The sequence below is a fragment of the Macrobrachium nipponense genome, chromosome 6, assembly GCF_015104395.2.
Source record: "Macrobrachium nipponense isolate FS-2020 chromosome 6, ASM1510439v2, whole genome shotgun sequence".
In the NCBI taxonomy this organism is placed as follows: domain Eukaryota; kingdom Metazoa; phylum Arthropoda; class Malacostraca; order Decapoda; family Palaemonidae; genus Macrobrachium; species Macrobrachium nipponense.
In genome coordinates, this window is record NC_061108.1 from 51,016,702 (window position 1) to 51,033,092 (window position 16,391).

The 16,391-nt window shown below is 43.7% G+C and overlaps 1 protein-coding gene across 1 annotated transcript; it reads right to left on the bottom strand.

Annotated features, from left to right (window-relative positions):
• Positions 1 to 9,363: 9,363 nt before the first annotated feature.
• LOC135216518 (WAS/WASL-interacting protein family member 1-like) lies at positions 9,364 to 14,442 on the bottom strand. The gene is made up of 4 exons (XM_064251891.1): positions 14,340 to 14,442; positions 13,662 to 14,174; positions 12,117 to 12,182; positions 9,364 to 9,470 (listed from the first exon to the last, which is right to left on the bottom strand). The coding sequence occupies exons 1-4, from the start codon at positions 14,440 to 14,442 to the stop codon at positions 9,364 to 9,366; spliced, it is 789 nt and encodes a 262-aa protein (XP_064107961.1).
• Between the last annotated feature and the right edge of the window lie 1,949 nt (positions 14,443 to 16,391).

Consider the following 16,391-nt stretch of genomic DNA (forward strand, 5'->3'; position numbering starts at 1 on the left):
ACAGACAAGTGAAGACCGCGTGCACGTAAGGCGCCATTATTAAGAGTTGGCTTTCAGAAAGGGCATTGGTATCAGCTGTGGAGACCAGCGGCATAAAAACATCTTCTGTCACCCAATGCTGGGGCATCAACTGTGTCAATTACAGGAACAAATTCACAAAAGAACAGGAGATCACATTTCTCAAGTAAGAGACTTATTTTCATTCACGAAAATCTTTATGACTGTGTTGAAATAACCTCAAGTAAACGTGTCTTAGATCGCAGTCAACTACTTTTATATCTTATAAAATACGTAATGAATGTTGTAATAAGCTTGTTATTAAAGCGGGGGGGGGGGGGGTGGGGGGGGGGGGGGTTGTTTATCCGTGGCACACACCTACAGCTCCTGAAATATTACTCTAAATGAATAATTGTATAGAACAAAAGTTGTCCAGTGTGCTGAAATCTACCTGAAAAGTCACTGGCATATAGAGTTGCCATCAGTCCATGTAACCATGGTTATGCCTGACAATTTTTCCTGCTATTGTACAACAATGTACATAGGTTAGTATCATGAGGCCTAGATTCAGGCCTGCTGCAATTTTAAATGTTATTGAAATGTTATGGTAGTGTTATTTACATTTTACCAACCTAAGTTCTCAAACCTGGTATGGAGAGGACTCTGCTGGATTTGATCTGTCAGAACACATATTTTTCAATGTTACCATTATCCTTTTTACCTAAGAGGAAACTTCAAATTCACACTACGCTATAGCTTGCAGTGGCGTAGCTAAGGGTGGGCATGGGTGGGCATGTGCCCAGCCACGAGAATCCTGTGCCCACTAAGGCATATCGATTGACTGAAAACTTTCAAACATAATAGATGTTTTCCCTCAGCTTGGAATCAACATCATATGTCTCTTAAATGCATGCTCATTTAATTTAGTAACACTCTTAAACCAACTTCACAACTCTTCATAACCAAAGTAGACCAGTTACTCCTATTCCATCTCTTTTTAGTTTTCATTATTATATCCTGTACACGAAATGCATACTGCACACGGAGTCACGGACTTATTGCCCAGACTATTGTACCTCACAGCACAGCAATCTCACACAGCCATCCTCCTTACATTCAGGTAATGGAAGCTGAAAACTAATGTGTTTTATCTGATGCCAAACACATGATAAAAAGACGCTACAAGGACGTAAGTGACACTGAAAGACCTAAATCATTGTTAGACTTACTGAAAATTCTTACGCCAGATGAGGAGGCATTTCCTGAATTCTGCAGACTGGCTAAAATTTCTGTAATGTTACCTGGATCGTCAGCCCTCAGCACAGAGAAGCTTCTCTGCTCTGAAATTATTTAAGAGTACTCCCAGAAATGCAATGGGCAAAGACAATTAAGTAATCTTGCCATGTTATCAATTGAAAGTATGGTTTGCAGAAAATCACAGGAAAAGGAGAATATTGTTAAAAGGAGTCGTGTTGCAGTAGTCTGCTTCTTCATCACCATGATGTATAGCAAGCAAACCTATGCTAAAACACAAAGGGTTTCAAAGTACTAAGTCACCAAACGCTGGTCACTTCACAAGTTCAGTGGCTGCAAGTATCCCATCAGGTGTAAACCTTTACCCGCCTTGTGTGTTTTGTAATAAAAATCACAACTCTAAGTATTGCACTGAATATCTAACTTTTGAGGGAAGACGAAATCTTGTGCCTATGCTCGATCTTTGCTTTGTTTGTATGAAATCTGGACATTGAGGATATGATTGTAAACAGAAGTTTGTGTCGCCATTGTAGTTCAACCACCCTTATACCTCTAGTCCTGAGATATTCTCAGTAGACTTTATGCACTGGGTAATTAAATACCATGGATAATTAAGAAATAATATAATGTAAATAAAACACAAAACAGCATAATTTTCATTAATGGTTAATCAAAATGAAATATTCAAATTACTAAGAATGCATCAGAGAATTCTAATAAAGTTCAATTCTCGAAATAGTAGGTAACAATAATCTTATAAATCATCCAAATGAATGGGGAATCTTACTAAACCATCCCAAGAAATGGGGGACACTGTTAACATACATAAATACCTGCAATAATTTCTGAGGTGACCATCACAACACAAATGCAATGCAGTTCCATAAATTCGCACACTGGGCTACACTACTGGCATGCTCAAAATATAAATACAGACTGACACAACGGTCAGGAGAAAACACTGATATTCAACAATTAAACGTATTTGGAAAACAGCAGTGGGACCGCATATCACTTCCACAAATTGGATATGTACATTTCTACATACAGTACATACTGTATATAGTAAATGGTGCATAAACCATTTGACAGTTTTGAGGACATCCGAGAAAATACGTTTTAAAGAGTACAGGGTTTCCCATAAGATTGTATGGGTTTGCACCGTCGTTTACATAAGAGATCACATAGCAATGGCGCCAGATAGTGCACATCACAACTGCTTTGGCTGTTATACGGTGTCCAATCTCTCCTCTCTACATCTATGTGTCTGATGTTATTGCATGGAGGTTTTTTCTAAACTTTAGCAATAGATCATGAAGCATCTCCACCAGATTGGGACCCAGGTACGAGCAGTCATTCAAAGACAATTGCCTTTTGTCTTTGACTACGCATTGAAAACTATGTGGAGATTAGTCAATCACTGTTTCCTTACTCCGAAGTGTGGCATAGAATATCCCTCTATCTGCGCATCATGAACTTCTATAAAGTCTGCTTCCAGATACGTCTGAAGGAACGTTCTGATGAGCAGCTCTATACTCAGGGTCCTTTTGAAACTGTCTTTTTTGAGTGAGTTCAGCTGTGTGATGGCATTCAGTAGTTGTTGTTTGGACGTTCTGATCCACGGAATGGCAAACTTACGTGATAACCCTGATCAGTTTTTGTGACACTTTTTTACTTTTTCCGACACTTCATTCTCTAAGGTAGTGAACTGCTCATGTGGGTTAATACCGATCGTATCCAGTCTCCATCATACGTCTATATCGTAATCTGACTCCACTAATCTACAAACTCAAGAGTGTTTGAACATTCGTTGTTTCTACCCCCTGTAAGGCCCACTGTGGTACCCTCCTGCAAGGGGCGACCCCAACATGAGTAAAACTAACACCATCAATTTCATTTATCCCAGTAATGAAATTGTTGAAATAATCAGCCCTTATCAATAGGTTAATGTTCTTCAACATGTCATTGTTAATATCCACATCAGCCATTTCACACCCTTTGTCTATCTAGTCTTTTTACATTCATTAAACCTGTTATGTATTGACGTATTTACTTCATTGTGAACAACGAGCTTTGCTCTCACAACCCTCTGACCCATATGCAACTTGCAAGATACAATATCAAAAACTACCTCGACTGCTTGTGAGCCAAAAGGTGCGATATTGAGTGAAATGCATTTAATTACAGGTAGATTGGGTTTTCGTGCCAGCCAACTGGATATGAAACTGCGTTGGCTCCCTGTGTCTAAGAGCATTCTAGCCTAAAATGGCTGGTCACTCCCGTACTACCAGATGGCTGTCGCAGTAGGAAGTAGGGTTGCCGGGAGTTCAGTTGAAGGCTTATCCTGGACAATTTTCACATTGATGCAAGGTTTTTTCCCTATTCCCCTTGGACTGTTTCTTTTGAATTATGTTATGACTCATTTTTTATTGATTCTGATTCTGGTGTTTCACTGGTTTAGGTACGATGTGAGTAGATGGATGACTGAGAGGTTGAAAACTGGAATTTGATGCAGAAGCAGAATTTGCCAGAGATTTGTGGTGATCATTATCACGGATAAGGTTGTGGTGACTTCCACCACAGAATTTGCAGCTGCGCTTGCTGCTACATTGTTTACTGCTATGTCCTGAAGAAAGACATTGACAACACTTACAAGCAAATCAGCCGCATAATATGACTCAGGAACTCCTCTTATATGGGCATTGAAATGCACCCCATCAGGCATTCGGCCTAACCTATAGGTTAGGGGGTTCATGGGCAAATGTTGCACCCTGTATCTGGTTCGCTTCAAACAGTAGCTTTAGGTGCATGCATCAAAACCCTTTAATCTCGCTCTGTGGTCTGCTGGATTTACGCAGAATATACTCTACAAGACTACAAAAACTGTATCAACTGGTCGTGTGGTTGGGAACTGAATTCCTAGGCTGTCCAGTTCAGAAGGACCAAATGTTGCAAATTATACCCTCGCAATGGGGATTACTGGTTCGCCAGATGGAATTAGCAGGATAGCCTAGCCTATGGCACAGACTTCAATCTACAACTCAGAGCACTAATGAATATGGCAGCAAGATTTTTACAGTTTTATTACAAAAATAAATAATCTCATATCTACCCTTACAATTAGTCAAAACCATATGTCAAAACATGGCGCAGTGAGTTTTCGAACCAAGTCATGCCCCTGATGCGTCGACCAGCCCAGGCCATGCCAAGGTGTGCCTCTCCTGCATTGCCAAGGGCCTTGTCACGGGCCGTGATGCAAGCACAGACGTTAATTGCATACCAGCAACATGCCATCCGTGCCCTTCAGGATGCTCTTCCCGGTACTGGATCACATGCCGGCAGTCCCTGTCTCTGCTGCCCCTGAGAAATGTAATGTTGTGATGTCCTCACCAGAGTTTAGGTCCTGGAGACGTTCAATGACGTGTTGGATCCACCTCAACAATTTCCCACCGCAGGATGTTGTCCTGCATATTAGACTCAACTGTGTGCCGCCACTGCAACATGCACTGGACGCTCGGTACTCTGACGCCAAATGGAACGCCCTTACTGCAGACGCGGCTCTGGATGCCATCGGGAATATTGTGTTACGGTCATCGAATCAGGCAGTGCAATGGTCCGAATTTTTTGCCCTCGCACAAGGGCGCGAAGAGTCTGTTAGTGATTATTTCTCAAGGTGTGCTCAAAAGGCCACCGACTGTGATTTTCAGTGTCCCAAATGCGAGGAGTGCTTGGCCGAATATATGCTGTTACGGAAAATAATGGTAGGTCTTAGTGACCCTGTGTTAGAAAGGCATGTATTTCAGGCATGTGATACATGTAAAAGTGTAGATGCCCTTCAGGCTTTGTGTTGTACCTTTGAAGCTGCACGCCTGGACGTTGAAAGCGTCCCACGTGTCGCTATTGATGCGAGGGAGTCGGCTGGTGCCTTGAGTGATGACGTCACTGGCGCCGATGACGTAGAGCCAGACATCATGGTGTTGCGCGGTATCTCAAGTGCAAAGCATTGCAGGAATTGCGGGGGATGTCATTTGCCTGGTCAAGCATCATGCCCAGCAAAAGGTATGACATGCCACGGGTGCCAAAAGGTAGGGCACTTCCAGAAATGCTGCAGAAGTAAGAAGAAAGCGCCGCTCGCCTCGAGTTTGGTGATTGTCGTCGACACACACCTCTCCCCCCACCCCTAAATCAAGGCTTGTGTTTCCCATGGAAGCGGAAGGTCGGTGTCCACACTCACCGTAGCAGACGCAGGAGCACAGATCTGCATTGCCGGGCCCACGATTCTTTCAAGCCTGCGCATAAAACCTCTGGAGTTGCAACCTCGAACAGGTCTGAGGGACTTTGTTAATCTCCGAGTGAGATGCCTCCGATCAACGGCATGTACCATTGAAATAGGTGGGCGACACACGAAGCAGGAGGTCTACTTTGTGCCAACGGCCAAGAATTTCTATTTATCTCTGAATGCTTGTAAGGAGCTGGGAATAGTACCGCCTGGTTTCCCTCACCCTTCCCCTCTCATTGCATCAGCTGAGGTTAGTAGCGAGGCAGTCTCTTAGCCTAACCCCCCTCAGACAATGAAGCCAATTGGGGTTTCCACCAAGTGGAACTGGATGAGGATAGCCGCCCACTCACGACCTTCATCACCCCATGGGGGCGGTATCGTTATCATAGGACACCCATGGGTCACTGTTCGGCTTCCGACACCTACACGAAAAGATTCGATGACGCCCTGCAAGAAAATCACCAGAAAGCATAAATGCATCAACGACATCTTGCTATACGAACACAGCATCGAAGAGGCGTTTTGGCACGTATATGAATTCCTGTCAATGTGTGCCTCTGCAGGTATTACACTCAAGCCCGAGAAGTTCAAATTCTGCAAGAGAGAGGTTACCTTCGTCGGGTACCACTTGGGATGGGAGTCATATAAGCCTGCAGACAAACGACTAGACGCCATTCGTAACTTCCAGATGCCAGAGAAGCCCTCCATCACTGATATTAGGTCATGGTTCGGATTCGTGAATCAGTTAGCCCCCTTCCTTGCAACAGCGCCCATCATGGAGCCTTTTAGAGACCTTCTCAGAAAACCATCGGGGAAAAACGTCTACATGGATAGCCAGCTACGTAATAAACTCCAGCAGGCACGGGAGGTCATCTGTCAATTAGCCAAGGATGGCTTGGCATATTACAACAAGACACGCCCTACGATAATCATGACGGATTGGAGCAAGGAAGACATTGGTTTCGTCGTCCTCCAGCAGTATTGCGCTTGTCAGTCAGCTGACAGCCCCTTTTGTTGCAAGGGCGGCTGGCGTCTTGCCCCATGTGGCAGTCGACATCTCACCCCTTCTGAAGCAGGGTATGCCCCCGTAGAAGGTGAAGCCCTTGCAGTCACCTGGTGCTTGCGGAAGGCCAGGTTGTTCCTACTTGGGTGCCCAAATCTCATCATCATCACGGACCAGCGTCCACTTGTCAAGCTGCTGGGTGATGGGGCTCTTAAGGACGTCATCAACCCAAGATTGTTCAACCTGAAGTTCAAGTTTCATATCAAATACCTGCCCGGAAAAAGGAACACTGCCGCGGACTTTCTCTCAAGGTACCCGACCATGCGAGCACCCCACGAAGCTTCTGACGTGGATTTGGAGGACAACATTCAAGTGGCAGTGGCATGTGCAACTGTTGCCGCCTTGGAACCGGACATCATCGTGTTAGATGAAGACTGCGTCAGGAGTGCCACATCTAACAACCCAGTGTATCAGCTCTTGCTTGCTAGGGTCGCAGCGGGCGATTGGCCCCAACAGAAGTCACAAGAAATCTTCCTTCGTCCCTTCTTCGGCGTTCGGGATAGGCTAGCCATCAACCAGGATCTGGTGACATACTCGGTGGACCAAGGATGCATACGTTTGGTTATCCCCGAAGATTTACGCCGTCAGGTAGCAGCTAACCTACACGCAGGACACCAAGGCCTCGACTCTATGCTTAGGAGGGCCAGGCAGTCAGTCTACTGGCCGGGAATAGAAGGAGACCTTCAGCATCACCGTGCCCAATGCACCTCATGTGATGAACACGCCCCTTCACTGCCTCCTGAAGAAATGATACACAACCTGCCAGCAGAATACCCCTTCCAGCAAGTCGTCGCAGATATGTTCCAAATAGAGGGAAATGTATACATGGTATACGCAGACAGACTAACCGGTTGGTTAGAGGTAGCTCACTTCCCCTGTGGTGCCACATCCAACAAAATAAGCAGTCACCTTCGATCCTATTTTTCATGTTGGGGAGCCCCAGAGCAAATATCGAATGACGGAGGTATGAACTTGGCCAGCGAGGAGATGGTTGCCTTCTTCAGGAGATGGGGAGTCAAGGTCCGTCTGTCGTCAGCCCAGTATCCCCAGTTCAACAGCAGGGCAGAAGCAGCTGTCAAATCGGCAAAGAGGCTACTCCAAGAAAACACGTCAAAAGGTGGAGCCCTTGAGTCAGACAAGGCAGCCCTGGTGATACTCCAGTATCTCAACACGCCTCTGAGGGAGATCAACAAGTCACCATCTCAGCTTGCAACGGGTCTCCAGCTGCATGACAGGGTACTGACGGCTAGAAGACACCTGTTAGTAGACAGGTATTGGAGACGGACAATACGCCAAAGGGAACTACAAGTGGCAAAATCACAGGAAGCTATGCGCACCCTTGACACCACCAGGAGACTGCCGCCCATCAAACTAGGTACCCATGTACGCATACAAAACCAGGCTACTAAGCAGTGGGACAGAACCGGTGTGGTATCGGAAACTAAGCCCCATCATCAGTACACAGTCAAGCTCAACAGGAGCGGTAGACTCTCAAAAAGGAACAGACGACACTTGAGAGTCATCGCTCCGTCCCCCAGCGCCCAGGCACCTCAGCGTGACACCTCCGCAAGCCCTACACCCATAGAACCAGTAATGTATTCCATGCAGGACCCCGGCGTTGTTGGTAGGCCCAAAAGGGCTGCCGGTAGACCCAAGTGGCTCCAAGACTTCATATAATGCTGATATTATTTGTTGTTTGCTCATATGATATGCAATTTTTCTGTGTATGTGTATTACGTGCATTTGAATGTCACTAAGCAACACACTCAGTGTATGTAACTGCATGTTTTTGTACTGAAAAGTTAGTTAAAAAAAAATTCTCTTCGTAGCTCATTTCCATGTTCATAGTGACATTGTCCCCTTTAATTTTTGTTATGTATAAGTATAATCTTGTTGGGGGGGATGTACGAAATAGGGGGCCACTTGGGAGGGTATCAGTTTCAAATGGGGGCACGTGCCCGCTAGTTGGTAAAGTTTGCTTGTTGGCTAGCTAGTTAGTAAAGTTTTACTTTTAAAGCTATAATGTAATACAAATTTGAAGCATAGATGATAATGGTAAAATTGAAGAATAGCCTGCTACCCTTCAAGTGCTTTGGCAGATCAAATTCAGTGGAATCCTCTACATACAAGGTTTGAGAACTTATTGCTAACATTATAAATAACAGTCTAACACTTCATTATCACTTAGAACTGCAGCAGTAGTACTAGTAGCAGGAAAAAATTGTCAGACTTAACAATGGTTATATAGACTGACAGTAACCCTACATGCTAATTAAAAGGCTACATGAATTTAATGTCAAATAGGTTTTAATAAAAACTTTATTACAACAGTCATTATTTGATTAGCTCAAAAAGCAGGCGTGTAGTTGACTGCAAGTTGACTGTGATTTCATACACGTTTACTTGAGGTTGTTTCAACACTGTTATAAATATTTTCATGAATGAAAAATAGCACTATCTTGTAAAATATGATTCCCTGACCTTGTGTGATTTTGTTTCTGTATGGAACACAGTTGATGGCCCAGCACTGGGTGCCAGAAATGGCTTTGTTGATGCTGGTCTCTGCAGTCGCTGCCCCTGCCATCTCTCAGAACAATCGCATAACAATGGTGCCTTACATGGACGCGATCTTCACTTGTCTGTCCAATCTCTCCCCTCTATATCTATGTTCAGGCCTAACCATGGTAGTGTATTCCATCTGGGAGCTTAGAACCTACCCAGTTGAAAGGGAAATTTCCGACATTTCGTCCTTCAAACTGGACGGTCTGTATTAGCAAGCATTGATAACATCGAGCAAGTGATAATTTTTCGTGTAGCATTTAGGGGGTAGCAACTTGGCTGAGGAAGCGGCAAAAATAGTATGGAATCGATTTATGGCTGTAATAAAGAGGCGAGCAATATCATTTGAGCCTAGAAGGTCTTTAGTTGAATTGTTATTGCCCGTTTTCCTTGTTTTGACCAGAAGTAATGTAACCTGAAGCAACATGGCTGTTGCAAGCTATGTCGCAAAAAATATGGCTCCTTTTTTCCCAACCTAAATCTCCACCTGTTTCTCGACTTAGCCAGAGAAGTCAGACAGCCCTGGTGTTGGTTCTCCTTTATGTATAAATCATTCTGTATGAAGTATGTCCTTGAAACTGCAGTCACGTGGGCTGTATCATTAGTAGTAATATAACCTTGTTTTAGGCTACTTTTATTACAGTTCTGATGAAATGGCCATGAGTTTCAGAGTCCATGGATTACCAAAAAGATGAATCCAATCCAAGGTGATGCCAGACCAAGCAGAGGGTTTCTCCCCCTTCTGCTGTTGACACTCAAGAAGTTGGGTGAAGTCTGCATCACCTCCGGTCCATAGCCAGATTCATATAGACAGTATCGTGTACTCATTTCAAGTATAGAGTTTCATTAGTCTGAATCAGTCAGGGTATTCATTTACAGTGTTACGTAACTTCAGGAAACCTGTTCATGTTATTTATCTCTATAATGTTAGGTTATAAGTCTGTTCAGATTTTTTAGTTCTTTCATGTGTTCAGTAGGGACCAAGTGGTCTCATTTGATGTGAAATGGCCTCCGTGAAAACAGGAGTGCACCATTTTCTCTCGACTTTACTCTGTGGTGTCTCGAGCACCAAAATCAGGAAGAAGAGGGCAGGTAGCAGAAACGATGGTCCTCTGATTAATGTATTTTGTATATGTCTTTGAGGTTAGCAATTAGACAGAGTCGTGGGAATTTCTTCTTCATTTCATGCTGCAATGTAACAATAATAATAAGTAAAACTTTCACCGAGAGAAAGCCAACTAGTAGCCTAGGCAGGGTCACAGGCCAGGCCCAAAAAATGCATCCTTCCTATTACAGAGACAATAGAGGTGCGACATGTTTTTTATTGGGTTCTCGTTCGCCGCCAGATTCTTACACAACGGACATTGTAAGTTAACATGTTAGCATTTAGGATTCATTAAGTTGCGATTGGTTGAGGCCGTAAGTCTACTGAGGTGTATTTCTTTCGCGTTCCCCGACCTATGTCATTGCCTTTCTTATTAAATGTGCATTGTGTAATTGTTGATTAGGCCAGTATTCCCTTGAGGAACAAGTGGTCTAGGAGAGAATGAATATCCGCGGTCCGTCAATTTTCAAAGGAAAAAAATCTCCGCGCACCACGGATACTCAAGGGGAAAAGTTTGTGTTGGGTTTACAATGAGACGATGTCTTGATGACAGGACTTTACTGTACGAGACCAGAGAGCCGACTTACTCGCAAACACTTTGTGGGTTTTATATATATATATATATATATATATATATATATATATATATATATATATATATATATATTTGTAAGTTTTGAATTTCAAAATAAACAGTGACCATATATAAAGCTATGTAACATGTCACAATCATACTAACCTGTAATTCAACATATCTACAATGTACAGTCTAAGTTAGGGTAGCCTGTGAGAATAACTTAGGCGTTCATATATATATATATATATATATATATTATATATATATATATATATATATATATATATATATATATATATATAATGTGTGGGTGATTTTTTTTTTAACTTATTTCCAAAATTGCAACCCAACAGTCAATACAGAAACGTAAGTTTCAATTTTCAGTTAAGAATTACGATTGTATAGAAAAAGATAAAGTATTCAAAACCCAGATTTTTTCAAAATTTCAAATATAATTTTCTTGATAAGGAGATATGTAATTATTTCTTAAGCAAAAAACTAAACAATACTGTGCGTAAAAGTATTTGTTCCAACAAAGATAAATAAAATTAAATAATTCTGAAAGCTATATTATGAATAGCGGGTCTCCATTAATAGATTATTGATTGGAAAATAAAACACAAGTTAACGTGGAATCTAATGTAAAGGCACATGAATGTTGATAGAGGAATAACATAGCAAATTTTTCATTTACTAATAATTACTGTGCTGCATATATATATATATATATATATATATATATATATATATATATTATATTATATATATACGTATATATATATATATATATATATATATATATATATATATATATTTCTGAATCCACCTCGATCACTCCTAGGAAATATAATTAACACTTGAAAATTTGGCCTTGACTGGAGGAGGAGGGATCAGAACAAAGAGAAAAAAAACTAAACTACTCAGGCATAAGGCCGATATTACTGAGGAAGTTACATAAAAGCTGGACTCTAGTTTTAAAAGCTCTGTATTTGCATAATTTACAGAGGTCCAGGAGACTTAAAATAAAAGGGGGAGAATTAGAAACTACACAAGTCGCCTTGGAAAAGGAAATGAAATACAGACAAAGAGTAAAACAATTCCCTGGCTGAAATGGAACTCCTCTTACAGTACCTGGATATTGAGGGCTGGTAGTCTTTCCTTGATGTCTCCCCGCACTATGAACTTGAAAAATATACTTGCTTCCCAGAGAGCATGGGAAAGCAGACAAGGGGGGGGGGGGGTGGTAAGCGGCGTCTCGTCTTGGGTGCAGGAGGGATCTGACCTGTCGCAGGTCTGGCGCTCTTCTGAGGGCTGGCTGCTGATTCCCAATCCTTTTGAAGGGTTGGCTCTGTAGGGGGTAATTCCAACAACCAATGGGAGAAGAGATAGCTTTTTCAAGATAATGGATTCTTCCAATTGGAAGGGGCAACTTGCATATAGACATAGATGCATGAAACTTGGTAACAATACTTTATTTTCCTTGGTTCTGGCTTAAAATCTTGAACACCTCCCCATTCTAGAGGACATTTCAACCCTAGACGGGTTGGAATGGACAAGACAAGCCAGAAACAAGGACCAATAGCAATATATTTTAAAGAGCCTTCCATTCTCCCTTGAGTGGACTTATAACATAAGCAATATTCGAACTCGGCCAATGGTAATATTCATGAAGTCTTACTCGACAGGTAGAGAATTAAGCAAAATGAAGTGTGACTTGACTAAAGATTCACTTGTCATATTCCAATAAAGAATACTCTTACAATATAACATCACACTGAGAATAACAATGGACCGCAATCATTGGATATATATGGACTTAACCTACAGATAAATTACATCATATAAAATACTACTATCTCAATTGTTCAAGGCAAAACATACTATCTGTTTACCCTGATGGGGCGATATGACGCATTCAGGTGTGTTAATGGCCCTACGTTTTCGTTAAGTAACTTTGTCTCGTAACAAGACGACGCCTAACAGTATTAATTACATCCTAGCAAACATTAGTGCAACTAACAAGGGGGAAATTAATGAAGTAATTCTTCGTAGAGATTAAATAAGATAACACACACACACAGAAAAATCTAAAGTTCACCAAAGACAATGGCAATCTCACAAAATATAAAGACTAGGGAATAACACTAAATCAAAATCTAATCAACCAATGTATAAACGAGCCAGGCTTCGAAATTATCTCTGTGCTAAAGCAACATTTGCTGGCTGAAATTTTCCCAAGTCAAATGGAATTCTAAGTGCCTAGAATAGGGCACGGTGCCAATTATGGCACTTTTACGACAGTAGTTCCTAAAGAAATACTCATTTATACAAGGCTAGAATGGCTGGCAGGTTTTTGGCTGTGCCTAAGCAGAGCATACAATATACAATAAATGCCTCAAGGCAGTAAATAAGAGGAAAGGGAACCAAGGAAGAGAAGATACAGACAGTACAAAAAGGAAAAAGAGAGTTACCAAAGGGTCAGAAGGAAGTAGAAGTAGCAGAATCTGGCACTCTTCTCTGGATGGAGAGGGTCAGAATTCTCTATAAGAGGGTGGCACTGTGCCAGGCACTAGTGCAGAGAGGCTATTGGCTCTCGTAAGGCTCTGGAAAACCTCGACGCCCTTTTCCCTTCTTCCTTCGACCTCTCCGAGGTCGGTTTGACGATGCCAAGGAGGCCTTGGATGATCCAAGCCCTCTGAAGATTCCGCAGGGGCATCGGCTCCAGCTGCTGCGACAACTGGGGCCTTGGCACTCATCCCCGTGCCTAATGCTGCGTGGCTCGGTTCCCTGAGTTCTTCGGCCAAATAGGATTCGGCAGAGTCATTACTCCGGGACCGGTTAGCTGCTGATGGAGGGGGATTGGATGAGGTAATGGTATTCGGGATGGGCTTACCCGTGGGGAGGACCAACTCTGGGGCGGTCTGCGAGGCCACACCATTGGTGGAGTGTCCACTATGGTCATGGGTGTCCTGGAGGATTCCTATTGGAATTGGCTCTTCCTTGACTGCCAGCATGGGTAGTTGGGCCAAGCCAGCGGAGGGAGAGTGACCGGGACTTAGGGCTCCAGGAGGAAGACTCAAGTCTGGCCTTGGCACTGGCACTACGGCCATTCCTGACTTAGTGGAAGGACTCGAACGTGGCTCAACATTCATGAGAGGTGGAGTCTGGCACTGCCTGGCACCTTCAAGTGGCATTGGCTGTGCAGAGGTAGTCCTTGGAGGCCTGTGGAACGGGTCTGGAGCAATGTGAGGGCGGGGGCCCTGATACGGTATAAAGTTTGGAAGAGACCTAAAATCTTGTCCTAGCAGGACATCATAACCTCCTGGTATATAGGTTGCTACTGCCATGGTACATATCTTAGAATGGTGAGGTCGTGTGACTCTCAACCGGACAGTAGGTAGGAACATCTTGACATGGTTGAGGCTCTCTATCGTTATGAACTGGTGCCTATCAACCTTAGCTGCGTGAGGAATTTTATCCTCTCGCATGATGGAGACTTGCGCACCAGTGTCGTCGAAAGCTCGGACCTGGTGGGCAGGATAGCGACCTCTGGGAGGTGCAACAAATATGAGGCCCTGAGCAGGGGGGCCTAGAGGGGATGGATTCATCACAGCTATAGCAATGGCAGAAACAGGAGCTTTCTTGGGGCATTCCACCCAGGTAGCAGTGTGCCCATGCACATTGCATGTATCACAGAAACTCTTGCTAAAATCCGGCCTGGGCCTGTTGTTTCTTTTTCAGTGGCTATTGTTTTTGTTTTTATGATTGGGTAGTCCATTCGGGGGAGTGGCAGCAGCTTGCTGAGGAGGATCCAACTTTGAAAGGCACTGCTCCGTGGTGTGCCCTGGTTGGTTGCAATGCCCACACACAGGTTTCCGAGGAAGGTTATTGGGGCACTGGGTAGGCTGAGAGGTGGCAGCAGGAGTGAGGGGGAGAGCAGGACATATTTTCTTCTTTAAAGGACTCTGCAATGGATAGTGGGTGTCATAGGCATCTGCCCATTTACAGCACTCCAAAATAGTCTTAGGGGCCTTGTCCACCAAGTGGGTGGCAAGATCAGTGGGGGGCATAGGCAATAAAGTCCTCTAATTGAAAGAGTTCTAAGACCTCCTCAACAGATGTTGCGTTGGAGGACTTCGTCCACCTACAGAGTGCCGGTGTCTTCTTGGCAGCCCACTTTGTCCATGTCTGGTTAGCCTCCTTTGGCATAGTCCTCCATTTCTGCCTCCACCAGTCTAGGGTCAATTCGTAAGCCCCAAGGATTGCCTTTCGGACGAGGGCGAGATCTTGTCGCTCATTCAGGGGAAGGGCCTCGAATGCAGTCCGCCCTTTGCCAGCGAGATGCTTGCCAAGGAGGAGGGCCACTTCCTGAGGGGTTGGATTGAAGTTCCCAAACACCTGCTCGACATGATCGAGCCAGGTGTCGGGTTCGTTATCGTCCCAAGCCCTAATGAGGCCGCCCATGCTGTGGAGGTGAGAGAGAGAGGGGGCATAGGACTCGGGGGTGCCAGAGTGGCACTCTGGACTGCCATAGCCAGTTCATGTGCTCTTACTTTCTCCCTTTCAGCTGCTTGGAATGCTCTTTCAGCTGCTTCTCTTCTCTCTTGTGCTTCTCTTTCAACTGCTTCTCTTTTCTCTTGTGCTTCTCTTTTCTCTTGTGCTTCCCTCTCCTTCTCCAGTTCGGCTGCTCTCTCTTGGGCTGCTTCCTTCAGCTTATCATTCACCCAATTGATCAGCTTTGCGCCCTCCAGCCCCAGGGCTCTTCCAGCTTCTGTAAAGGCCTTAGCCTCCTCCAGTGCTGCGTTACTGGCCATCTCCTCAACCATAAAACGCTAGTAGACTAGCCTGAGAATAATAGGATGGAAAGCAGTTGCAAAACTGCAAATGTCGCCAGAGGTATGTGGAAATCCTCTACGCAGGCTTGGCAAGATGACCGTAAATCCCTGCAAATACAGTTACTACTGGTGCGTAGCATGGCGGAACCCTCACGCCGTAGAATCTCTGTAATTTACAGTTTGGCAGAGAACTCGACGCCGGTAATGGATTTGGTAATAAATTTCATAAAATAAAATGAAAGAATCTGGCCACGAAATTCACGGAAATTCAAACGTGAAAACGTGGCAAATGAATGTCGTAAAGGCGGAAATTCAACGCCAGTACGGGTTTGTAAGGTAAAAAGGAAAAAAAAATCTAGTCACGAAATTCACGGGATCCTCACGTGAAAACGTAGCAAATGAATGTCGTAAAGGCAGAAATTCAACGCCAGTACGGGTTTGTAAGGTAAAAAGAGAGAAAAAAAATCTAGTCACGAAATTCACAGAATCTTCACGTGAAAATATAGCAAATGAATGTCGTAAAGGCAGAAATTCAATGCCAGTATGAGTTTGTAAGGGAAAAAGGAAAAAAAAATCTAGTCACGAAATTCATGGAATCTTCACGTGAAAACGTAGCGAATGAATGTCGTAAAGGCGGAAATTCAACGCCAGTACGGGTTTGTAAGGTAAAAAGAGAGAAAAAAAATCTAGTCACGAAATTCACGGAATCCTCACGTGAAAAC